Source organism: Ambystoma mexicanum, chromosome 3q (genome assembly GCF_040938575.1).
Source record: "Ambystoma mexicanum isolate Mex_15411 chromosome 3q, UKY_AmexF1_1, whole genome shotgun sequence".
Classification (NCBI taxonomy): domain Eukaryota; kingdom Metazoa; phylum Chordata; class Amphibia; order Caudata; family Ambystomatidae; genus Ambystoma; species Ambystoma mexicanum.
In genome coordinates this window covers 1,297,672,230-1,297,698,712 of record NC_090926.1, presented here as the reverse complement: position 1 = coordinate 1,297,698,712, position 26,483 = coordinate 1,297,672,230, and the positions used below count along the sequence as shown (strand labels likewise).

General features: G+C 47.0%; 1 protein-coding gene and 1 long non-coding RNA gene across 3 annotated transcripts in view; one reads left to right on the top strand and one right to left on the bottom strand.

Annotated features, from left to right (window-relative positions):
- Positions 1-26,483, top strand: part of LOC138447901 (protein GPR108-like) — an 851,977-nt gene that overhangs the window by 461,214 nt on the left and 364,280 nt on the right. For both annotated transcript variants that reach the window (XM_069604412.1, XM_069604414.1), the window contains one exon: positions 10,217-10,300. In XM_069604412.1, the coding sequence (XP_069460513.1) occupies positions 10,217-10,300 (84 nt within the window). The remainder of the gene's footprint in view (positions 1-10,216; positions 10,301-26,483) is intronic.
- LOC138581999 (uncharacterized) lies at positions 14,781-16,762 on the bottom strand. Its single transcript, XR_011304927.1, has 4 exons — positions 16,691-16,762; positions 16,231-16,406; positions 16,020-16,127; positions 14,781-15,658 (listed from the first exon to the last, which is right to left on the bottom strand). It is a non-coding gene; the product is annotated as an uncharacterized lncRNA (long non-coding RNA).

Here is a 26,483-nt window from a genome sequence, read left to right as displayed (position 1 = left end):
ATGTCGATGTACGATCCATCCATGACCTGTCTCAATCCCCCTGTTTGTTTCATCCCGTACAACATGAGGATACTACGCAGGGGCACTCACAAGACGACGACTGGCCATCCCCCACAAGCCCTGTGTCAAGGCAACATGAGGTGATCAGCCCCTCTGTGACACCACCGCAAATGGCCATGGCCCAGCAGAGGCAACAGTCCCTCGACCAGGTGATCGAGCAACAGCAGCAACTGGCCACGCTCCTCAAGGAGCATGCTGATGAATGTGGGGGTACCAAGGCAGCCATAGAAACATGTACAGAGACACTAAGGGCAGAAATGGAGAGAAGCACCGAGAGCCTGAGAGAACAAATGGAGAGAAGCACCGAGAGCCTGAGAGTACAAATGGAGAGAAGCACCGAGAGCCTGAGGGGGGAACTGCATGCGACGTCCAAAGACGTATGTGCTGACCTTGCCGCTGTGCGCCGTGTGCTCACTGAGCTCTCACAAACCCTTAGGGACATGCATGGACGTGAGCAGGCAGAGACATCATCCGTTGCAAGTTCCGTCCAGGGCAGCCCCCAACGTAGATCTGGGAGGAACCTGCGCTCCACAGGCAGGGGTGCCCCTTATACCCAGAGAGGGGGCTTGCAATAGCGTCTGCCCACTGACAATGAGCATCCTTGGACACTGGTGTTCGGGGGGGAGGTAGGAGGGTGGAGGGGGTGTGTTGGGCTTACTTGGGTGGCGGGTCGATGGGGTGTGTAACACAATTTCACATTTGCTATAAACATTTCACAATCATCCAATGAGATGTGTGGACATTGATCTTTGTGTACGAGGCCATCATAGGTGTACAGTTCATATTGTGCATGTTCCAGACACACACAGTGCCACAACTCCCGTGTCCATGTATCAACCACCAGGCGTGAGTGCTAGAAGCATGATTCTATGATAATCTGACGAATTTCACGGTCCTCCTGTGCCTCGCGGACTCCTTCAGGTTCTGCCACATCCCCACCCACATCATGACCATATTCTGGTGCTTGCAGTTCTGCGTCAGGGGGCATGGGCACATTCCTACGTATGCACATGTTGTGTAGCATGACACATGCCATGACCATCTTAGCAACCTTCTCATGGCGGTACAGGAGTGCCCCGCCAGACCTGCTGAGGCAGCGGAAACGACCCTTCAGTAGGCCGAATGCCTGTTCTATGACTACACGGGTACGTGAGTGGGCATGGTTGTAGTCCTCCTCATGCTGGTCCTGTGGGTTCCGGAGTGGTGTAAGGAGCCATCTCTTCAGTGGATACCCGGCATCACCTGTATGTGGACAATAAAGGATGTTTGAGGAATGACATTGCTACGTAAGCACCCCCCCCCCCTTCCTGGCAGGTCATTGCCGCATCACATACCCCACATTATCATGCATGAAATGAGACTCACCGAGTAGCCAGGATCTGTTCCCTGCATGTCGCTCCATGTAGCGTGGTATTGTAGAGTTCCGTAAGACCATGGAATCATGGGTTGATCCAGGAAATCGGGCACAACAATGTGTAATGATCCTGTTTGAGTCACACACCATTTGTACATTAAGAGAATGATATTGTTTTCGGTTGCGGTACTGGGCCTCCATGGCATGTGGGACAACCAATTCCACATGGGTGCAGTCGATGGCACCAATGCAACCCGGTATGCCGGCAAGTGCATGGAATCCCACTTTTGTGTTCGTAACTTCCTGGTCCGAGCGTGGTAGAGAGATGTAGTCGTCTGCGTGCTTCAGGAGGGCATCGAGCACTTGCAATAGTGTCCGTGACAACAGTGGCTGTGAAATGCCATGCAACTGTCCGACTGTGTGCTGGTAGGTGCCTGTGGCCAGGAAGTGGAGTACAGACACCACCTTCAGTAGGGGTGGGATGGCGGTTGGGCTATCTATCATGCTGACAAGGTCAGCGTGTGTCATGTCCACAATGGCGGTTATGGTGTCCCGGTCCAAACGGTAGAGGGTGTGGATCTGCTCATCAGTGAGGTTGAACGGATGTGCTCGGAGGCGTGGGATTGCGGGCTGCCTGCGTGGTGGTAGTGGCTGTGCTGGTGGGCCTTGCTGGCCCTGCCTTGCCCTCCTCCTCCTCCTGCGTCTCCTCTGTGCGGCCGGTTGTTGTAGTAGTTGGTGTTCGTCTTCTTCTTGAAGTTGGAGTACTTGCAGTGCTATCAGGTCCCCCAGGGCCAACATCGCAAGTCCTGCCGGTAGCATTTTGGAGTGGGTGTGGTTGTGGTAGGGGGTTGGGTGTGCAATTTATGTGTTTCCAAGCTGTATAGCCTCCACCTGTGGTGATTCATTCCACCTGTGCAAGCTGCAATCCCCTTTGGGCGAGCACGTCCCGCACACAACGCTGCAAATCGACGCATGGCATCTTGCTATTACAATCATGTATTTCATCCCGATGGCAGTGAGATCTTGCTTCATATGTTAAATCTGCTATGCTCCCATTGTTTCACATACTATCTTTGCAGTCGGGAACATACTTGTGAAGGGTCCGTGGAATGTAGTACTCGATTAACGGTGGACCCTCATGCAACGCTGTACCGCGGTTCACCGACGGGCGGGGCGTCCCATTTGTGAGTGTAGCCAGTTGCCATTTTCACACACTGCCGCACTAAATGGATGGATTTGTGATTTCAAGCGGTCACAGATGCCTTTTCGACGTGATGTTGCAAATGAGGAATTCGAAGGACAGCGCTTTCGGTTTCCAGCTAGCGGCGTGGAGACGCCCACAGGTCTGACTGCAGATAGAAAGTTCTATTGTTTGATGTCCTTGGGACAGGGGCCATGCCGAGAATGCAATGATTGATATGAATAGTATGGGATGCGCAATAGCGTAGTGGAGGATAAGGCAGGACGTTCCCAAATACATGTTACTTCACAACACTAGAATTCCGGCCTGGAGCACAGTGGATTTTGCAGACTGCATTTAGCACAGATTCAATGGAAATTTCTAATGTTATGTGAGTAAATAATCAGGCGTTTTTATACCAGGATGAGGGAATGATGTATGGATGCATGGACAGATGATTTAATAGAGAGTCTGCCATGTACATGGCTTTTTGGAATCTCTCAACTTCCTCTGCGCTATGTGATGCAGGGCTGCCATAGTGGGACCATCGTCTATCTGCCCTTGTTGAACCCTCCCTGTCTCGACGCGCCTTCAGACACTTGTGTCTATGCACGTTACTAATCCCATCTAATGGATTCTGTTTTAACAGACGCATGCACACAAACACTCGTTTGTAATAGTGTTTTCACCTCGATTTATATGGTTATGATTCGCAAGTGATTATTGGGTGCGAATAATCCTTTTGAGTGGGCTAGCATGCATATGGCTGTGGATTTAGTGTGATCTTTGAAGTGAGTAATTCTAATGGAGTTCAGATGCCCATACTATTCTTTTTCGTTTCATTTGGGTGACAGGTATCTCCTCCCCTTTTGCCGCTGCCATCTGTATGCCACTCCTGCAGATGGCTTTTACTCCCGACACCTGCTGCTTCGTGTTAATCAGTGGAGCACCATTACGATCTTATGGGACGATCGCCAATGGCCCACATGCCCTTACGCAGTACTAGTGGCTAGGAGCAACATTTCGAGCTTTCAGCTGGACTAGTGCCTACCTAATGGAACGGCCCTGCGGTTCTAGGCGCTTCCATGTTGCCTTTTTGAACGTGGATGTAGCCCCTGTGTACCATGGAGGAACAGGGCGTCACGCAAGAAGAAGCTGGTCAATTATTGCGGATGCAGCCCACAATTATGAGATATGATTTGGAGTTCATGACCTAATAGCTGTATGGCCCGGGTGATTTTGTTGTGCATTAAAATTTGATTATGATATTGACCTTGTAGCGTTATTCTTTGCAAGTTATGTAGCATATTCCTATTCGTGGAGCGATGTATTGTGAGGAGATCTGCTTTGGGTTCGGCCTTCTGAGCATAGTTGCGTGGTACTGTACTGGGCGCGTTTGCCTACGGAGGCCAGTAAGGTCAGGGATAGGGGCTGCCATTATGACTGGTCAGCCAGGTGGATTGGTGGAATGATGTGATTTTCAGAATATGGCTGGTCACAGGTGCCTGTGTTTGCGTGCGTTTCTTTGAGGGAGACTGAGGTCATGTCCATTGGAATGGCTTCTGTATTCGTGCCATCTGTGCCCTGCTGCTCCCATTGGCCCCTCTTGAGATGTGCCTGGCTGCTCAGTCACTCTGCCAACTTGTGTGGTACATGCTTATGCTGCTGGTTGGTTTGTTTACTGGCAGGAGTACAGGGCTGGTGCAGTCTCACTCAGGATACTGCTTTGTATGTTGCCTTGCACTGGTGTCAAGCGATGGGGGGCCTGTTTTTGTTTGTCTCAGTTTTCAGTTCATGTTGCTGTACTTGGAGCTTGACATGCCTGTGCTGCATCAGTACGGCAATGGTGCCATGGCTAATATGGATGGCCACTCACAAGGCACTTGGAGCCCCTACATTCATTTGTTCGTTGGCATGCATGGGTGACTTGTACATTTCACTGGTTGCATTGTTTGACTTCATTGCACCTACCAGGAGTTGTGCAATGTGGCCAGGGAGTGGTGTACAGGCACTCAGTAAGGCCTTTTACGGTTGGTTTGCGATGCCGTACTTCTCACCATGGCGGAATGGTACTTTCCGCCATGCTTGATGGCGTTAGGTACATGTCCGCTAGGGTCAGAATTCCCGTACCGTTGCGCCATGGTGGTAATTACGGTTTCGCAGTGCGCGCGTGCGCGTACTTGGTGCAGTTAGCGTTGGCGTTCACTACGGTGACGCGAATGGCATCGTACTTTACGGTGACGGGTCATAATCGCAACGGGCGGTATTCGATGGCGGTATTGCATTTCCGCCATCGTTTTTCGATTTCCGCCAGGGTCGTAATGAGGGCCATTGACATTAGTAGTCTCTTTAAATTCCTAGACCAAGCGCACCTTATGTTACAGTAGAGTGCTGGAGGGGTTGCTTAATATCCCCTGTGTCTAGATACTCATGTAGCAGTCAAATGCTACCCTTTCCTCTCGAAATGGCTGGTGGCAGTGGTTTTACAACGAACTACCATGATTTTTCCCGTCCACGAACACTGGTAGCGTTAAATCGCGGGAGCCATGTTTTTCAAGATGGCGTCTGAGCCCCCTCTGTCAAAACAGGTCCTGGTCTTCTTTTTTCGCCGTTTCTTTGTGGAAAGGTCCTTCTAGAGTTTTGCTCTGCGTGCCAAACCAGGTTTGGTTCCTTTGTTCATTCGCCTTTGGCGTGCTTCAGGAGTGAAGACCGCCTCTGGCGCCTGAGTGTCTGGGTGGGCAGGAAAGGAGGGAGGTTCCCGAAACTCCCTGTGCTTAGTCTCCTAGGAGACCCAAATGAACTCTGTGGTGATTAGCTGGCTGACTGTCCGGCAAGGACAGCCACCCTGCTAGGTGAGTGACAGCTAGGCTGGAATGAATGGGAGAGAACTGAATTAAAGGCGAGTCTCTTGGCTTGGAAGGCAGAGTCGACCACTGGAATGAAAGAACCGAAGACGAGCTGGAAGAGGACGGCTGCTGCAAGTCCTGGACCATTGGTTTGCCTGGTGAAGCCCTGCTGCAAGTCCGAATCACCAAGTTCTCCTCGACAGAGAAGCCCCTTCAAGGATGACTACTCCCTTTGAGTTAGTTGGACCAATCAACTCGACACTAAGCCACCTGGATACCAATCTGGGAGCCGGTTGTATTTTCCTCAGAGTGCTGTAGGAAACCGAATAACCAGGGAGAGGGATACCAGCTTGTGTGCTTGACTACAGCTACCGGAATTGAAGATTTTCCAGTTGCCAGCTTTGTGACCAGTCCCAGTGCAGTGCAGAAGTCCCCCGACGTCCTCCCTCTTGTCCCCACGACTGAGGCCCAGGAACAGCGAGATCTGCAGGAACTGCCAGGAACAGAAATCTTAAGCTACATCTTTTTCTTCATTTGTAAGGTACTGTGAAATGAGACTGAGAGTACTTACCTCTCGCGATGAAAGTGCTTGATGCTTTTGCAACTCGCAGGCCTAATCAGCTTGTGACCCAACATATAAATCTTCTTCTTATGAAGTACTTCTGAGAACTTTGGCAGAGACTTTTCCGTTTACTTACCAGAACTCCTTTATCGTATCCAAGACTTTAGCCCATTGACTTTGGCCTAGCCTATTGAATTGAATTGACTATTCTGGTGAACTCAAAATATCTGCACTGTCTAAGAAATAATTGTATGCTTTAACCTGTGCCTTTTTGCTCCTCCTTCAAAGTATTCTGAATGCCTCAGAAACTTAGAGTGTACAGTAATGAAGTATATTTGTGTGTGATTATATTGCCTCCTTCTTGGGAATGTTTTATAACCGACAGTTAAATTAATAAGTATTTAACAAAGAAACCTTGAGTATAACAGTTTATTTGAACACCTGTGATTGTAGACCTCTGTGTAACATAATTACAGCTCACATTCCCTCTTGAGATAAGCCTGGCTGCTCAGCTCCGCTACCAAAAACTGCGTAGTACAGACTTATACCAAAGGTTGGTTTTGCTTACACCTGTAGTCCAAGATGTGTGTAGTGTTCCCAAAGGGTACTGCATACTAACTTTGCCTAACAATTACAAAAAAGGGTGGCTTGGAACCGGGAGACTCCGTAAGCCAATCCGGCAGTTAATAAGAATCTGACAAAAAAATACTGCACCTCCAGTAGGGGCCCAGACTACCTTTTCGAAGCACCCCACTCCGGAGAGTCTGGTGGTGCAGGCAACTAAAACTACTTCAAAACAAGCAGCATACCCTACCATCCCTCTTGGTAGGGACAACAAGCTTGTAGATGGATGGGCGAGAAAAGTATTTTCTGCAGGGAGCATGGCACTAAAATCTGCCAACTCCACTTGTGCCCTTGCAAACTTTTGGTATACTCAGTGGGATTGCATATCTAGGGCGGCAGAGCGTATCCCCGAGGGGGAAGAAAGGGACGGCTTCTTAGCTAGTTGTGAATCCCTTCAGTCAGGATTGGATACACCCATGGTTGCCCATTTTATCAAAATGGCCCAGGTCATCTTTTTTCGTCATTTCTTGTTGGAAAAGTCCTTCTTGAGATTTACTCTGCGCGCCAAACCAGCTTTAGTCCCTTTGTTCATTTTGTCTTTGGCAGGGTTCACCAGTGAAACCCGCCTCTGGCTCCAGCGTGTCTGGCAGGGGCAGGAAGTGATGGAGGTGCCCGAAACTCCCTGTGCTTAATCCCCTTTGTTACAGGAATGCACCCAAAGGTGATTGGCCGGCTGACTGTCTTTGTGATTGACAACTAGGCTGCCGATGAATGGGCGAAACCTGCTTAAAAGGCAAGGCTTTTGGCTTTTAAAGGCAGAGTCGACCACTGGACGAAGGAATCCAAAGAAGAACTTGGAAGAGACGCTTGCTGCAACTCCTGGACCATTGGTTTGCCCGGTGAAGCCCTGCTGCATTGCTGAAGCTTCGAATTCGCCTCGACTAGAGAAACTCTGCAACAAACGACTTCTCCCCTTGGGTTGGTGGGACCAATCAACCCCAAAGCGAACTTGTCTGTACTTCCTCTCGGAGCTGGCTGTACTTCCATTGCTGCTACAGGAATCGATTGCCAGGGAGAGGAAAACCAGAATCCAGTGTCTCGTTTTTAAGGCAGAACCATGCTACAGGAAGATCCTCCGGACTCCCATGAAGCAGGACTGCCAGGCCTGAGCCACGTCAGCAGAGTGCTGAATCCCAGATGCAAATAAAAAGTCCATAATGGTATCCGGGAACCGCAGTGGTACTATTTTCGGCATCCGTGGGGAGCTGAGTGTCCAGACATCCCCCTCTTGTCCCCACGACTGAGGCCCAGGAACAACAGGATCTGCAGACCTATACTGGAACAGTAGCCAGCTGGAACCAAGTTCTTCAAACCACAGGTACTGTAAAACTAAGGTGTTGCTTACCTCTTGTTGTGTAGCCTTATTTGCTCTCAGTTGAGACTTGTCTTTGTTGCTTTGCAGAGTTGCTTGAAGCTTTGCCCCTCACAAGCCTCCCAGCTTGTGGCCCACAGTTATTTCCTTTTCTACAAAGACTTCTAAAACATTGTGCAAGACAGTTTTACTTACCTGCAAGAAGTGCTTCAGCTCACCTAGACTTTTGCCCAATTAACATTGGCTGCCCTGGCTCCCTGAAAGACTCTTCTTACCTCTGACTTTGTGTTTTAACTTTACCCCAGGAAAGGGTTAATCTACTTTGCATTGGAAGGTTCAAAAAGTACTTACCTGATTTAAGAATATTTGTTAACCATTGATTTATTCCCTCATCTTTCCCTTTTGATTGATTGATTGATATTGTATTTCTATCGCGCTCGTACACAAGTGTTTCAGAGCGCGACAAGGCAAGGGAGGGGAACAGGGGAGAACAAAACGGCGATCTTACTAGGCCCAGTGACATTGAGAATGTGCATGGGAGTGGGGGAGGGGAAAAGTGCATGGAAGGGGGGAGAAGTGGAAAGTGCGAAGCAGAGAAGAAACAGATCAATAACAATAGATAAATAATAATGGCAACAAACAGTGGTAATGCAGCCGGCAATTTGCAAGTGCTAGGTTTAAGGCAGCGGACAGGGTAGGTCTGATAAGTGCAGGAAGAAAAAGGAGGGGGGTTTTATGGGTACAGATACAGACCCCAGTGCAAGGGGTGGCCCAGAAGCATTGCTGGAGGGTGGCAGGATGAGCAGGTACCTGGGCCCGAAGGACAGAGGGTGGCCAGGTGCACAGTGCCAAGAGAGAACAGATCAGCAGGGGAGAGGGGGAGCGAAGGCAGAAGAAGAGGAAAGTCTTGAGGTGCTTCCGGAACCAGAGATGGTTCTCCTCAAGTTTTAGAGTGGCATGGAGGCTGTTCCAGAGGGAGGCCCCAGCCGAAGACTGAGATCTACCTCCAGCTCGCTTCTTAGAAAAACGACTGACCCTGAGGGAGTTGGAGGTAGAGGAGCGAAGAGCTCGAGAGGGGAGGTATTTGCGGAGGGATAGCTGAAGGTATTTTGGACCCAGGCCCCAGAAAGCCTTGTGGACAATGCAGAGGGTTTTGAATTTAATCCTTGCATCCACTGGGAGCCAGTGGAGAGATTTCAGAGCTGGAGAGATACGATCCCAGGGCTTGAGGCCAAGGACAAGTCTTGCAGTCCTGTTCTGGATTAGTTGCAGAGGGCGGAGAGTAGAGGCAGGTAGATTTAGAAAGAGGCTGTTACAATAGTCCAAGCTAGAGAGAACCAGAGCTTGGGGGAAGGAGAGGAAAGGCAGAGTACCTCTGAGGAGGTGCAGTCGGAAATTTGACTTTTTAGAGACCTCAGAGATGTGGGCAGAGAAGGAAAGGGTGGAGTCAAAGATGACCCCGAGGTTCTTAGCCTTTCCAGGTGGGGGTAGGAGGAGGGCCAAGGGAGGCCGGCCAGAGAGTGAGGGGAAAGGATGGTGAAGGTGTGCCGATGAGGAGGAGCTCCGTCTTGCTGGCATTCAGACAAAGATCATTGGCGGCACACCAATCTTGAATGACAGTTAGGCAATCAGAGATGAGAGAGGGAGAGGAGGTGGCAGAGGGCAGCCTGAAAATGAGTTGAGTGTCGTCAGCGTAGCACTGGAAATTTGAGCAGAAAATGGCAATGCCTGATCAGTGATACCCAGGTTTTCACAGAGACGGTTGAGCAGGATGGTAAGGTTGACCGCGTCGAAGGCAGAAGAGAGATCGCAGAGGATGAGGACAGAGGGAATGTTAGAGTCAAGGTTTGAGAGCAGATCTTCACGGATGTTCAGGAGAGCAGTTTCCGTGCTTCTGGCAGCTCTGAAGCCAGACTGGTGGTCATGGAGACAGCCAACAGAATTGGAATGAAGGTTAAGCTGAGAGATGGCCAACTTTTCCAGGAGTTTGCCAAGAAAGGGAGTAATGGAAATTGGGCGATAGTTAGCTGGACAAGAAGGATCAGCCGTGGGTTTCTTGAGAAGAGGATGCACAAAGGAGTGCTTCAGAGGGGAGGGGAAGGATCCAGAGGCAAAGGAGTGGTTGCAAAAATCAGCAAGGGCTTTTGACACCAACCACAGTATTGCTCTAAATGTGCCAGTGATATATCAATGTCCGCAGTGTCCTGGGTTGTTTAATTGATGACAGGTCTCACAGTCCGCCTTGTGAATCTCTTTCTAAATCTATTCTTTTTTGCAGATCGTTTGCTACATTTACTTCACGAGAATAATTGCCATTCTGCTGAAAGTCACAGTGTCCTTCCAGCTGCAGTGGCTTCATGAGGTGAGGCAGATCTACTGCATTTGGTGGGTAACCGTGTGTACAAAAGACGATGGCTTATGGTTGCAGGGTACATGTGCAGCCGAGAGAGTGCTAAGCTGTTGGTTGGTTACCAAGGATTAAAAGCGGCGCTGCTGGATGGTTACGTGTGCATGTGGAACTAATGAATTGTTAGCATGGGTACACATGGAGATGGTGGATATTTAGCATGGCACACAAGGATCTATAGGATGGCTACTAGGGGTACGAGTGGTGCAGGTGCTTTGTTACCCTGGATGCAAGTGCAGCTGATGGATGGTTACCATGGGTTTGAGGTGGGTACACGTGCGGGTGGTGGATGGTTATGGTCTGAAATGAACACTACAAATGACACAACAGGATAGATGCAATTTTGGCCATTTACCTTTTTTCATGATGATGGGAGGATGTTGGAGTGTCCTCAATGAGGGATCAGAAATGAGAGGCGGAGACATTGGCATTCTGAAAGTCACATATTTTATTAAACAGAAGTGGGTTCCTAAAATTCCTCTTTAGTCCTATTCTAAAGACGAACTTCCCTACCTAGAAAACTAAGGATCTGTCTGTGTGAAGTAGTCGTCCTTGTGTCCAACAAAACAACAAAATGTGTATGTTAGCAAAAAGTGTTCACAACCAAAAATGTAAGGATGATTCCGACTAAAGTATTCTCCAATGAAAGGCCCTTCGATCCAGAGGGTGGTTCCCTTCCTACTGGAATTTTAAATAGAATAGCAAGAGTGTCCCTTTATCCAATAGTTCTTTTGTGTCTTCAATGGTCCGACAACGTTCTAGTTCAAACAATAAATTCCAGAATAGTCTTTCTTTAGCTCTTCCTGTAACTTTTGCGAATTGCCTGGAATGCTCCCCTGTCAGGTATCTTCTGTGAGGGGTCCAAAATGTAAGGAGGACAACTTTTTGAAGTTTTTTCAAAAGATGCCATATTATTAACTCAAAATGTTGGATAAATGCATCACTATCCGTACCCTGACGAGGATTTCCCTGGCTAAAATAAACTAAAGAAAACACTCTAAAAAAGATAGCTGTCCCTCACACTCATACATACAGTAACTCAATAAGGTAACGATGGGAGTTCAAAGGCAAGACAAATATAACAGTTAAGTTCCCAATATGACAATAGTCTCTCGTTATAATCTGGTTGAATTACCCTTCCCCAGATTCAAGCAGGATTCTGCTACACAGTTTCCAAAAAGAAAGAAGAAAATCACAGTGGGTGGTGACTCCAACTTGACAACAAAATGTGCCAACACTGGGTGGAGTACAGTCTTCATCATCTGTGCTGGCCTGCTCCTCTGGAGCATAGAGATCAGAGGGAAAGACCAGCGTTTGTGTACATGTTGCCTAGCAACATCAGGCAACGTGCAAAGACCCACCCCTTGCCTCTTTTTTGCCCCGCTCGCCGGCTACAACATCCGCCTGTAGGACAAGTAGGCCCCTGCTGTCTGCGGCTCTCCGCAGCGAGAATGTGCTATCCTGCCATCTTGGCTTCTTGCCACTTCCCCAGTACAACCAGGCAAGTCATCTCCTGGTATCCGGTTTGTTTACATCAAAGTACTGGCCTTATTATACATGACTTTAACTATATCTAGTTCACCATCTCCAAAAAGCTTTCACTCGGATGCCAGGTCAACAGGTAACTGTATCAAAACTAATCTCATTTCTGATGCTTGTTAATCTGCTTAGAATCACATGCTGTGCATATGGTCCGAGATCCAGTGGTAACAGCAGAGTTTTGCATTTTGTCTTTCGGGGACCGAAAGGGGACGTCGGCATAGGCGTGTCTTTAACACTATCCCGATTGTGACGTGTAGTGTACCCAAAATCCCTCACAAGCCGAAGTCCCTCAGATTGTTTTTTCCGCCCAGATAACTGTTCGCCCTATAGCGGAGCTCTTACAACACCCGGCGACAGGGACTTACAAGCGCATTTCACAAAGCACACAACCCCTACACCTATTCCGATGGGTACGTCGAAAAAGGTGAAAGCGTCAGCAGGGCCGTCGAAAATTTTGGCAGATTCCTCGGATCGTACAGATCCAAAGCCTTGCCCGCATCCGCGTCTTGCGACTGGGCATTTGAAAACAAATAAGGGCGCTACCCCTAAATCAGGTTTACACGTCGAAGCGCAGAAATCCGACACTACGGCGGTCCCGAAGGCCGCGGTAGGCCCAAAAATCACGACTAGGCCTCAAGTCGAAAAACCGACCGCTAGGCCCTCAAACGCCACAGAAAGCAACAAACCTACCGATAGACCATCGGAACCACTATCTCACGCCGATTCGGCAATAATCAAAGACAGCATCGAGAGAATTACTTCGGCGGTTGGGCTTATTCCTGTTCCGCCGAAAAACATGGGGCAGGCCGCGGACAAATCTTTGGATTCGCCATGGTGCCCCGATTCTCACGTTGTCTATGAGGACAGTCAAGAGCCTCTTTCCAGCACCCTGAGAGACAATTTCCAGGGCTGTAGGGCGGAAGACAACGTTTTTCCACCCGTAGGCCCTTTTGGGTCCTCTAAATGGACAAGGGAAAAGTTTGAAGGGTGTATGGACTGTCTGGAAAGAATTCTCAGGTTTTCTGAACATCCTTCCCCAAAAATGTCTTGTGGAGAGCCTAATATTCAATCTACTTCACGTTTCCAAGAAGATCAGCCTTCTGTCCCCGTCCAACATGAATACATCGTCCAGATGGACACCTATAGGGACATTTACGATGAAGATGAAGAACCTTCCTTTCTACAGAATTACGAAGAGGAACAGGCGGATGCCACGGACAATTGGGAAGAAACCCAGCAAGGGGTAATGGACCCATGGACACTTCCCCATCAAGATCAGGACACTTATGTATTGTGTCTGGATTCCCCTCCGTCCACCCCGGCTCGCCAGGCCTCGCCTGTAGACCTCCAGATGGCCTTCAATTCCATGTTAAAGGAGGCAGCTGAGCATTTTCATATCTTTAACAAGGGGCAGTGCCTGAGAAGGACTTTGTAGAGGATATTCTTAAGGAGAAACCTCCCTCTAGCCAGGCCATTCCCCTCCTTAATTCCATCAAGAGAAGATTGGCTCCCTCCCTGGTATCACCAGCTCAAACCCGGGCAGTGAACCCAAGAGTTGAAAAGTTATTTCGGCCAGCTCCTTCAGACCCACAATACATTAAAGGACACACCACCCCTGATTCTTTGGTACTGACTACCACCCGAAAAAGGGCAGGAGTACCCCTTGCCACAGGGGAGGCACCTCCGGATAGGGAATCCAAGAGGCGGTATGCCTTAGGCAAGCGAATCACCTCGGCTGCCGCATATGCCACACGTATAGCTAATAATACTACGCTGCTGGCGAGTTATGTTGACGCTCAGTGGAACCTACTTCAGGAAGGCCTCCAGGAGGTCCCTGAACCTGTCAAGTCTAAGCTTCATTCTATTGTGGCCGAACGAAGGCAGGTGAACCAGAATGTGATAAAGAACACTCTGGACACGGCTGAAACAGCAGGCAGGTCTCTAGCCCAAGGGACCCTAGTCAAAAGGCACTCTTGGCTGTGCACCTCAGAGTTTAAGCCCGAAACACAAGCCTCGCTCGTCAATAAACCGATTGAAGAAGCTAACCTCTTCGGAAAGGCGGTCGATGCAGCCTTAGAAACAGCCAAAAAAGAGCATCAGACTCTTAGGTCTCGGCAAGAAATAACTCAAAGATCTTTCCCCCAGAGAGGAAATAACTCTTGGCGGTCCTTTCGAGGACAGTCCCGTGCAAGTCAGAACAACTATGGCGCAGGGAACTTCAATACCGGACAAACATCAGGAAGCCCCGCATGCCACCCTCCAAGGTGTCAGCGACGTGGCAAAGCCAGAGGTAGAGGCCCCAATCCTAGAGGAGCCGCAGTCTCCGGTCAGAAATGACCATCAGATCCAGGTCTCTTCCCATGTCACCTCGGTCGGGGGGCCCCTTAACATCTTTCCTCACGGCATGGGAGGGGATAACTTCAGACCAGTGGGTCATAAAGACGGTCGCCCACGGGTACTGTGTAGAATTCGCCCGACCTCTACAATTCAGACCACCACGCTCACGGCACCTTTCACCGGACCATCTGGAGATCCTGAATCAAGAGGTGGAAGCGCAGCTGGGAAAGGACGCCATAGAAGCCGTCCCTATTCTTCAGGTAAACAAGGGTATTTATTCAGTGTACTTCTTTGTACCCAAAAAGGACCTCACCATGCGCCCTGTTCTAGACCTGCGCCCAGCGAACAAGTTCATAAAACCTCAGAAGTTTCGCCTGGTAACACTGGAGGTGATCCCACTGTTAAAAAAGGGGGATTACATGGCAACATTGGGCATGTAAAATGCATACTTTCATATTTCAATGTTGCCAGCACACAGGAAATATCTAAGGTTCATGATAGAGGACAGGCATTACCAATTCAAAGTGCTCCCCTTCGGCATCGCCTCGGCGCCAAGGGTGTTTACGAAGGTCCTGGCAGTTGCTGCAGCACACAAATTACAAACAAACACCTTTGAGGAGGTAAGAGGATTATGAGCCCTCTACTTGGCACATCCTCTATACTTTTAGGCGAAGCCTAGAACAACAAACAAAACAGTGCCAAGGTGCTTGTTGTGTTCCCTTTTCAACTAGTGTCCCAATGCTTGCAGCAGTAATCACCAGTTACTGATCAGATTCCAAACGAGTTTACAAAAATATATATAATTTATTAGTTTTCATCATCATTAAAAACCTGGAGTTTGTTCACAGTCAACATTAAAAACTTCAATAACCAGGCAACTGGTATAAAGTGCAAGTGCTAATAGCAAGTACCCCTTCACAAATGGAGGTAAAACAGCAGAATAAACAGAACAAATGCAAAATAATAACAACAGATACTAAATAATAATGAACAGTGTGAAAAACCAGGAGTGAATAGAGATTGGGGTCACTCCAGGGTAGTGTTGTGCAAGTGTCACCAAAATCAACTTAATCACTCACTACGTTCATTCTAATTCAGATTCAGACATACTCATTCATTCATCACTTTTCCCAACATGTTTCTTTCTGAACGTGTGTGTAAGCAAAGTAAACAGAAATTATTCTTCAGGGGTAGTCTGCCGTCTACCAAAACCAAAAATAACCCACTAATGGTGTTGGTTAGGGTACAATTCATTTAGTAACAACTACAATCTGATTATTGCAGGGTCAATCAAGAGGAAATAGGTAGCAAGCACAATAGCAAATATTATAGCTTAAGGCACATATTCATGTGGATTAATAGTCCAAACTCATCTCATCCTGCAAATGGTCCAAGAATCGTTTGAGACTCAACAGCAAGAGAGGGACTCCATATCTGAAAAGGGAACAGATCAGGGTAAAAATGAGTAATGCCCTGTCAATTCATTCTCTAGTAAATAGGAAGGAATGAACGTTAGAGTTCGTCCTAGTTTAAGGATACTAGTCAACAAATGATATAACTTCCTAAACTGGTAGGTACATCACTTTTAGTGGTCTAAAAAGAAAACGGTGGCGCTCAATAAGGATGAAAATACTCATGGGAGTAAAATTGAGGCACCAGCAATTACATGGTGGCAGCACTGTGTATAATACACTGCTCAGTGTGCTGGTTCGAACAGGAATAGGTGAATAGGAAGCTCATTAGAATACATTTGTACATCAAGGTGCTAAAGCTTGAAGTAAGAATCATCACTTACATCAAAAGTGGAGGTGCACGAGGAAATACGAAAAAGGTCATCCAAGTTAGTCGGTCTTTAATTCCGTGTGGCTGCAGTCAGGAGTTGCACAAAACACTGTTGACTATTCTGCATCAGATAGACAAGTAGAAACAAAGCGAAACGCATCTCTGTCAGTACATGCTGGGTACATTTCACGTGTAAGCATTCAGAGGTGGAGTGAACTACTTACCATTCCTTGTACAATCACGGTTGCGCAGTGGATGAAACAATACACTGTCCTTTTAAGTCGTGTTAGAATGCTTTTTGCTTTATCCGTGTGCCATGGACCGGACTCGGGATAAGTGTTCTGTGGCGTTCCTTTGCTAACAAATAGCTGCGGAGGTGTTACAGATGCCGGTTAGTGGCCTGTAAACAGTGAAAGCACAAAATGCGTTTGAATGACCCCGAGGCGTAAAGGAAAACCACATTTAGCAACCGCATGCACTATTCAGAGCTTAATAAGGCTCAAGTTAATGGGTGAGAAGGTCAGATCAGGGTCGCGGTGTGCGAACAAAAAGGAAAAGAGCAGCTGTTGTAGCTCATTAGGTACGGCACTCCATTTAGCGTGAACGAAAGTCTGTGTTCGACTAGCTGGAAAGACTACAAATTAACATGTGAGTAATGCTTATGCCCAGGATTCTAAATCTTACTGCATTGTAAGTTTCCTCAGTGGTTCTCCGTCCGTGCTTGCAATGCCGTTGCTGGAGTGTTAGGTCAATCACATGATTTATATGCCTAGATAGACGTGTCTCTGAGCGTCTCGCGTATATTATGATTGGAGCGCTCACGTGTCATGTGATTAGAGCGTGCGTCAAGCTGATCCATCTGGCTAATCGGGCATGAATATATCCAGCCCCTCCTTTGTTTCATAAGTCAACGTTCGTCCGTGTTGCCATCGCAACCGTGAGGCGGCCCCCATTAAGAAGAGAGCTATCAACCACGTGCAATGCTAGTGAGTCTAATCCGTTTGTTGTATTAGATTGCGTCTCATTTTACATTTGAATAACAGTTTACAAATTCCAATCCAATTTCTCATTAAGGCCAGTCCTGGAGCTGTTGGTTAAAAAAATAAGTTGTTCTTTTTTTAAAAGGATCGTTTTGTCCCTGTTGGTGTCTATGCTAGGTGTCAGTTTATAAAGTACTGTCCATTTCAGGTCTTCCAATGTGTGTTGATGTTCTATCCAGTGTTTTATCACATGGGCACCAGATAGCATAAACTACCAAGGTAGAATTACAATTGGTATGCGATTCTTGTTGCCATTTAAATTTCAGACCTATGTCTACTTCTAAGCTCTTTGCTGTATACTTGCAATATACGCACTGTCCACGTGGATGATGGCCCACAATTTTAGGAAGACCCCATTACTGAGTCAGCCTCGTTGTAGATGGAGGTCTGAGCAACACATCATTCCTAGTCACTTGTTCTTTCAAATTTTTGCTGCGTTTAAACGCAACAACAGGTCTAGGTACCTGTGTCTCTCCTTTTTCCAAGATTGGCCAATTTTTCAAAATTATTTTCTTGATGTCGTTTGACATATTACTGAAGATGTTTACGAAGATTATTTTGGGATCTTTCTTGGTTTCAGAATGTTCTTTGTACTCCAATAGGGACTCCCGATTGTTGTTGTTAGCTCTTTTAAGTGCTTTCCTAAGTATCTTCTGCGGATAGCCTCTTTGGAGTAACTTATTCTGCATCTTGACAGCTTCTTCGTTGAAATCATCCTTCTTGGAACTGTTCCTTTTGAGCCTCAAGAATTGGCCCAAAGGGAGGTTGTCCCTGACATGTTTTGAATGTGAGCTACTATAATGCAGCAGCAAATTTCTGTCTGTCGGTTTATTGTAGGCTTTGACAAAGATGCAGTTCTTCTTGGGGTCTACCGTGATGGTGATGTCTAAGAATTCGAGTTTGCTAGTGCTGTAGTTGAATGTAAATTTTATGTATCTGTCTTGACTGTTTATCCAAACAAGAAACTCCTCAAAGGCTGTTTGCGGGCCGGACCAAATCACAACGATGTCATCGATGTACCTTCGCCAGATGCGTATGTATTTGAAAAAAGGGTTTATTATTTTCATAATTTTGTTGATTTCGAAGGCTTCCATGTAGAGGTTAGCTACACTCGGGGCTAGGGTACCTCCCATGGCCATGCCATGTATTTGCTGAAAAAATTCGCCATTGAAGTGGAAGTAGTTTTCAACTAGGCTCATTTCCCCACACCACAGGATGAAAGAGGTTGGTGTAGAGCCAACTTTGTGATCGGAAAGAAGTTTTTCTTCCAACATTTCGATGGATGTTCTCTGCGGAATGCTAACCCTAGTAGGATTTCAGTGTTGGGGTCAAAAGGTAATTCTTCCATTTCTTTTATTTGTGTAGTATACTGAACAAAGGATGCCATTTTACGAACCATGGGTTGGAGAAAGGTGTCTGCAAATTTCGACAGGGGTTCTAATACAGAATTCACCCCCGAGACAATTGGGCGGCCTGGCGGTTTAATCATGGATTTATGTATTTTGGGAAGTGTATAGAATTGTGGTATGCGCGGTTTATCCTTTTTAAGGAAATCAGCCTCTTTCTTTGTGATCCATCCTCTTTGTTCTGCTTTATCCACTTTGTTGTTGATCAAGCTTTGTAGTGTGGACGTCGGGTCTTGATTGAGAAGTTTATAACAACTAAGATCGAAGAGTTGTCTATTGCACTCAATTATATAATCTTCTCGATTTTGTAGAACAATCGCTCCCCCGCAGGTTATCTTTCCCGGTTTACCCTTACCTCGATGACTGGCTCATAACAGGGGATTCGTACAACACATGTTTTTTGAACACCCAAAAAAACGTAGACCTTCTCTTCAGTCTGGGATTCTCTATCAACGAGAAGAAATCCAGCATAGTCCCCAGTCAAACAAAAGAATTTCTGGGAGCTCTAATCCGGACGAAAGACGGCCTCGTCTTCCCCTCCAACGAGAAGATGCTTTTCCAGATCCCTCAATATGTAGCCAGTCAGGAAGTGACGGTGCGCAAAGCCATGCTCTTGCTAGGAATGATGGTGTCGTGCATATACTTGGTTCCCCACGCGCGGCTGCGCGTGCGTCCCATGCAAGAGTGGCTCAACAGCCAGTGGTGTCAGGCCAGCGGACAATGGGAAGATCTGGTAGTTGTCTCGCCAGCCCTCGTTCTCTCTCTGCAGTGGTGGTCAAGAGAAAACCTCTTGAAGGGGAAGACCTTCACCACCCCTGCAGTGGAAGCCACTCTCAGGACAGACGCATCCCTCAGGGTATGGTGGCTCACCTGCTTCAGCAGACAGCACATGGAGTGTGGTCCCCTCAAGTAGCGTCCAACCATATAAATTTACTGGAGCTATTAGCGGTGTTCAAGGTATTAAAGGCCTTCCAGATGCAACTACAAAGGAAGACAGTGCTGATTCTAACAGACAGCACTACAGCCATGTATTACCTGAACAAACAGGGGTGCACTCACTCTCCAGGGCTATCCAAGCTGTCCCAAAACATTTGGATATGGGCTCTCAAACACAAGATGTTTCTATTATCCCAACATGTTCCAGGGGAACTCCATCTTCTAGCAGACATGCTCAGCAGAGATTGTCATGACTCCTGGCCTTAGCTTGGCCGTCAGGCCATCTGGACTGCACCAGGAACCTCCATCAGGCTCATGTGGGAAGCCCGTGAATTGGGGCCCATAATGGCATTTTTACAACATGGATGCTCCCACATGGCTCAGTTCCCTAACTAAGCCATGCGGTCTAACATTTTAGGTGTGGCCAGGTCCAGATGCACCTTGGATACCTGCAGGCTATATAAGCCACGCCCAAGTTGCAGAACACGCTTCGCGTTGCTCTGCTAGTCGCAGCTTGACTTTCACCGCGGTCTGCTGGAATCTTCCTCCACATGCCGGACCCGATTACCTGCAAGAACAAAGATAAGCCACCGTTAGCATTCACTTACCTTCTAGCGAGCCCTGCTCTCGTACTCCGCTCCAGTAACCTGAACATCCAGCATCTCGGCGTACCTCGCTCCATCAAGGAAACCGCAACCTGGGGGAAAAAGAGACAGAGAAGCAGCATTAGTAAGCGTTTATTCTTCACATCTAAAAAAGCAAAGGCACTCGCTTACCTGCATTGAACTCGTTTTGGGTCCATGACCATTCCGGGTTTTCCACCACCTGCAAGAAGAAAAGAAAGGACAGATTACTACGCAGAGTGCCAGTAGGCGGTTCGCTCAACACTACTCACCGCTCTCCATCTTCTTGGCACGCACAGTCCGATCAGCATCGTGGCCTGCAAGAAAGACAATAAACAGGTTAGCACAAGAAAGGCACATAGCGCCGCGTTGCGCGCTCACTTACCGTCCTGTGCACAACTCGGGGAGCACGACATCATGAGAAACTTTGTCCGCACCTACAAGCAAAGGAAAGACATTGATAGAGACAATTGTAAAATAAAGGACAAAATTTCAAAAGCAAGACTTACCTGACGAACAGAGTCGCAGCAGGTCTGGATTCGGAAGGGCCCGCACCAGTGAAGCAACTAGGCAACGACGTGCCCATCTCCAACGCACCCCTGCACTGAGCGGCAGGACGGAGAGCGCACCTTATCAAAAAGCAAGTTGAGAAGTGCACTAAGGGGTCATTGGGCCCATGAGGGAGGTGGGTTCCGGGTTGGAGGAGACAGTCAAGCTAAACCTAACTCCTGTGTTTTCAGACCCGGTCTTCAGCCAAACAAGAGTCCAAGAGAAAGGGTCCAAGGGCGGAAGCAGTCCGGACTGGGTGGCGCCCTCGTGGATACCAGGTTAGCGTTACAGAGATTTTCCTCTGCCCGAAGAATACGAATGGCATCTGCACAAAGACATTGTGTCCAACGTCTTCGCAGAATGGGGCTTCCCAGAGATCGACCTGTTCGCAACTCAGGTGAACGCCCAGTGCCAAGATTACGCCTCCAGATACCCCCAGAACCGCTCCAAGGGGAACGGTCTCTGGATAACATGGTCAGGGAAATTTGTCTATGCCCCCCCGACTCCCCTTCTCAACAAGATGGTGCACAAGATGCACCAGGAACCAGTTACCATGATACTGGTGGCCCCCATGTGGGCACGCCAACCCTGATTCGCTCATCTGATGGAAATGTCCCTCTCCCCACCAGTAAAACTACCTTGCCTGTACAACATGTTGTCTCAGGACAGGGGGGAGACCCTGCACCCATGCCCACAAACTCTGAAGTTAGCAGCCTGGCTCCTGAGATCATAGAGTTTGGACACCTACAGCTCCCTCAGAGGTACATGGACATACTCAGGGAAGCTAGAAAACCTAGCACATGTATTGCTATGCCAGCAAATGGAAACGTTTTGTCAATCGGTGTAATTCCAAGGGCGTCAATCCCATCGATTGCTCACCCACACACATTGTGCTGTACCTTACCCATCTGTTAGACACTGGGTGGTCTTCAATTCCCTAAAGGTTCATCTGGCTGCGCTCTCAGCCTACACCACATCACAACAGAAGGTGTTGTGGTGGAAGATACCAGTGATCAAGGCCTTTATGGAAGGGGTTAAGAGGATTTATCCTCCCATTTCTCACCCAGCTCCTGGGTGGGACCTGAATGTGGTTGTGACCAGGCTCATGGGAGCTCCCTTTTAGCCAATGCATAATAAAGCAAGTCTGAAAGACCTAACTTATAAAACGGCCTTCCTAGTGGCTATCACTTCCATTAGAAGGGTTAGCGAACTACAGGCTCTTTCTGTTCTAGACCCCTTTGTTACAGTCCACAGGGATAAGGTAGTCCTGCGCACTCACCCCAGATTTGCGCCTAAATTCATCTCGAAGTTCCATGTGAACCTATCGCTTGAGCTACCCACTTTTTTCCAGAATCACACTAGCATGGCCGAAAGAAGCCTACACACACTAGATGTGCGCAGGGCAGTCATGTCCTACCTGGAACTAAACCACTGAGGAAAGCAAACCAATTTTTCGTTTCAGTGGCAGCTGGTAGGAAAGGGGTTCCTTTTTTTTGTCTCTAAATCAGCTATCTCACGGTGGATTGTCAAATGCATCACACTATGTTACACTCTTGCTAAGAGAGAACTGCCCTTCAAGCCTAGCGCACATTCTACTCGGGGCACTGGAGCATCCATAGCATTCATTGCAAATGTTCCCTTTGAGTCCATTTGCAAAGCGGCAACCCTGAGTTTTGTACACACCTTTACAAAACACTGTTGCCTAGACACTCATTCTAGGTCTGATTCTCAGGTGGGACAAGCAGTACTAAGACATCTTTTCTCTACTGTTCCTTCTCACAACCCACCTCCAACTCCGGGTACTGCTCGCTAGTCTATGCACAGCATGTGATTCTAAGCAGATTGACAAGCATCAGAAGACGTGCATTACTTACCGTAATAGCATTTCTGATGATTGTATCTGCTTAGATTCACATGTGCCCTCCCTACCTCCCCGCTCGGGGTGGAAGGAACATAGACATCTTACTACTTCTCTCTTCTTCATGTACTCACTCACAATAGCCTTGGGCTCCCTCATGGTAGAAAAAATACAATCGGAGGGACCACGGCACGTGAGGGATTTTGGGTACACTACACGTCACGATAGGGATAGTGTTACAGACACGCCTATGACGAGGTCCCCTTTCGGTCCCCGAAAGACAAGATGCAATACTCTGCAGTTACCACTGGATGTCGGACCATATGCACAGCATGTGAATCTAAGCAGATACAATCATCAGAAATGCTATTACGGTAAGTAATGCATGTCTTATCCCTCGGTCTCCATAAACACTGCCACTATTGGCCTAGTTCTTTGGAGCCCCAGGTCACTATAAAACAAAGCCACCATAGTCTTGAACACATTTCTAACACTACGTTTTCATTTTCTATGTATAACGGAAATATGGATTTTGCCTCATAACACAACTGTTGCTGCCTCTTTGACTATATCTTTGACTTCCTTTGACCATGTCCCTCGTGCCACAAGCCGTGGCGGGGCTACTGGCATACTCTACCGTTCCTGTTTCTCTTCTATTCCTTCTCCTGCTACTATTGCATCTTATTTACTTATAACATTTTTGCTAAACCTCTTTCTATTTCATTCATCATTGTTTATCATCCTCCTGGCCCAGTCGGCTCTTTCTGTGAAGATATTGACCATCTTTTGTCTCAAATTTTGCCTAGCCCAACTCCTGTCGTATTACTCAGCGACTTTAATCTTCACTTATCTTCCATACATTCCAATATTCCTTTTCTCTCTGTTCTTGATTCTCACTTTCCTTTACCTCTTGTGACTCCCCCATCACACATATCTGGCTCCTCTCTTGATTTAATTTTCCTCTCAACTTTCACTGCCTCCCCAGTGCTAGCTTTACCTGTCTACCTCTCGGATCATTATCTACTCTGTGTCACTATTCTCCCCAACCACCCAGAACTCTTCTGTTCTCTATCCCCCCCCCCAACAACATTCTTTCGTCGCGATCTATGAAACATCAATCCCATGGTTTTTAATACTACCTGTACTTCTGCTCTCCCTTCCTCACCACTTCTCTGCCATCAGTGCTGATGAAGCGGTCTCTTTTATTTCCTCATCTCTTTCTTCCTCCCTAGATCAGCTCTTTTCCCTGTACGCTTTTCACCCTAATGGGAAACCATCTCAACCATGGCTATCTCTTCACCTTCGCTAAATGCGTCGCTTTCTTTACAGACTTGAAAGGCGTTGGCTTAAATCTAAATCAAAACCTGATCATTCCTCTTACGTTTTCTATCATGTTCTCTATAACAAATGTCTACTTTTTTTAGCTAAGGGTCTCTACTTCTCTGATCTTCAGCACACTCAATCTACTCCCCCTAGGCGTCTCTTTCAAACCCTTGCACAACTTCTCTCTCCTCCCACCCTCGATTATTCTCTTAACTCCACTTTGTCTGCCTCTGACTTTTCTCATGTTTTCTCTTCCTTTCCCTTCGTCAGGATATTAAAGCTTCTCTTGCAACAGACACACCACCTCCTCCTACACCTATTCCTCATGTTGCCATCTCTCATTTTGCTCAAGTTTCAAATGCTGATGTTCTTCTACTAGCCAAAGCTCACCCTACTGCCTCTCCCACTGATCCAATTCCTTCTGCACTTATCCCCAAGGTTTATCCTCTTCTTGTACCTTATCTTGTTTCGTTCTTTAACCTCTGTCTTCCCACATCTATTTTTCCTGCATCTTTTAAACATGCATCTATTATTCTTAAGAAACCCACACCAAATCCCTTGATTGTTTCTAATTTCCGTCCTATTTCTCTTCTATCATATTGTTCTAAACTTTTAGAACACCTGTTTATTCTCAAATCTCCTCATTTGTTACTGATTCTTCTCTTCTTCCTCGATTTCAGTCTGGTTTTTGTCCCTTTCACTCTACAAAAACTGCCTTGATCTCCGTGTTAAACTCTCTTCTTTCGGCTCGGAACTCTAAGCACTCCTGTTTTCTTCTTCTTGATCCATCCACTGCTTTTGACACAGTGGATCACTCCTTACTCTTGGCGTCACTTTCTTAATTTGGTCTTAAAGGTGCTGTTCTATCCTGGTTCAACTCTTATATGACCAACCGAAATTTCTCTATTTCTTGGGCGGGCAATACCTCTACGTCTTTCTTGCTCGATCACGGGGTGCCTCACCGGTCAGTTCTAGGCCCCTTTCTCTTTTCGTTATACACATCACATCTTGCTGCTATTATCTCCTCCTTTGGCCTATCAAATCATTTTTACACAGATGACTCAACAATGTCTATCCTTTTCCTCCTTTTCTCCGGATATTCATCACACTCTCTCAGCTTTTCTTGTTGCTATTAAATCCTGGATGTCTTCTCATTTTGTCACCCTTAATCCAGGAAAGACTAAGGTATTGTTCTTACCTGCAAACACTCTTCCTCCTCATCTTCCACCTCCTTTTATATCCTTCCCACCTCCAATTTCAACCACAGCTCGTAATCCTGGTCTCCACTTTGACTCTAATCTTTCCTTTTCTCATCATATCTCCCTCGCTTCTCATTCCTGTCGCTTTCATCTCCACAATATTCGCAAAGCTCGCCCGTTTCTTACCTTCCAAGCATCCAAACTTTTAATCTCCTCCTTGGTCTTTTATCGACTCTTATACTGTTCTGCCACTCTGTCTGTTTGGCCTACCAAAATCTCGTCTTGCCCCTTTAACATCAGTCTTCAATTCTTCTATCCGTCTATTGTGTCTTCTTCCCTATCGGGACTCTATCTCCTCTTATCTTGCAACACTTGGTTGGCTGCCCTTCCATTCTCAAATCAAATTCATCTTTCTTTGCCTTGTCTTCAAATCTCTCTGTGGTCTTGCTCCTAACCACCTTACTATAGTTATATCTTTCTATATTCCTTCTCGCTCTCTTGGGTCTACTTCCCATTTTAGACTCTTGGATCCTCCCCCCCGTGCTCAGTCTCGTTTTAGATCATTTTAACTCCTTGCTCCTCTCTACTGGAATGCTCTCCCACTTTCTCTCAGTGTCCATCATTGTTTATTCTCTTTTCCGTGTTCTCTAAAAACATACCTACTTCAACACCCCTGAATGATTGCCCTCTGGATTGTATTGTACCATGTTTTAGTTTTTATATTCAACGGTTTGATTTAAGGCGCTCTATAAAAGACAAATACAATACAAAAAAAAAAAAATACCCCTTTACTATTTCAAAGGTTTGCTGTTCAGGTATTGTTAGGCAAAATTTGTATGCAGTACCCTCTGGGAACACTACAAACAACACTGACTACAGGTATAGGAAACCCAACCTTTGGTATAAGCTTGTACTACACAGTTTTGGTAGTGTGTTGAGCAGCCAGGCTTATCTCAAGAGGGGTCAATGTGAGCTGTAGTGGAGTTACACACAGAGATTTACAGTTACAAGTATTCAAATAAACTCTTACACTCAAGGTTTCTTGAATAAACAATTATTAATTTATCAGTCAGTTAGAATAAGCCTTCTTCAGAAGGGAGCAATATAGTAGTAACACTCAAATACTCTTCATGAAATACACACTCTTAAGATTTTTAAATCAGCAAGTACCCATTTGGGATGGCCCACAGACACAACCTACACCCTCAGGTGACTTCAATTGCTAGGGTGCTGGGGACATTAATATATCACTGTTGCATTTAGGATCATATAGTAATAAGTCAAAGGAAACGGTTATTTAGAACTGTAAGGGTGAGGCAGGAAGGCAGTGAGGTTGTAACTGGAATAGCCTTTAATTCAGGATTAAGGAGTCCAGAAGAAAGAAAATAAAAATCAGGGACTTCAATTAAGTCTTCTGTTCGCTCTGCTGTATGGATGAACCAGCTGATTCTGTAGGTTAATCCTCGTACATCCAGAGCGACTCCGGTGTGGCTCTCTCTCCCTCTGCTCTGCCGTTCAGCAAGTGATCGGACGAAACACATAC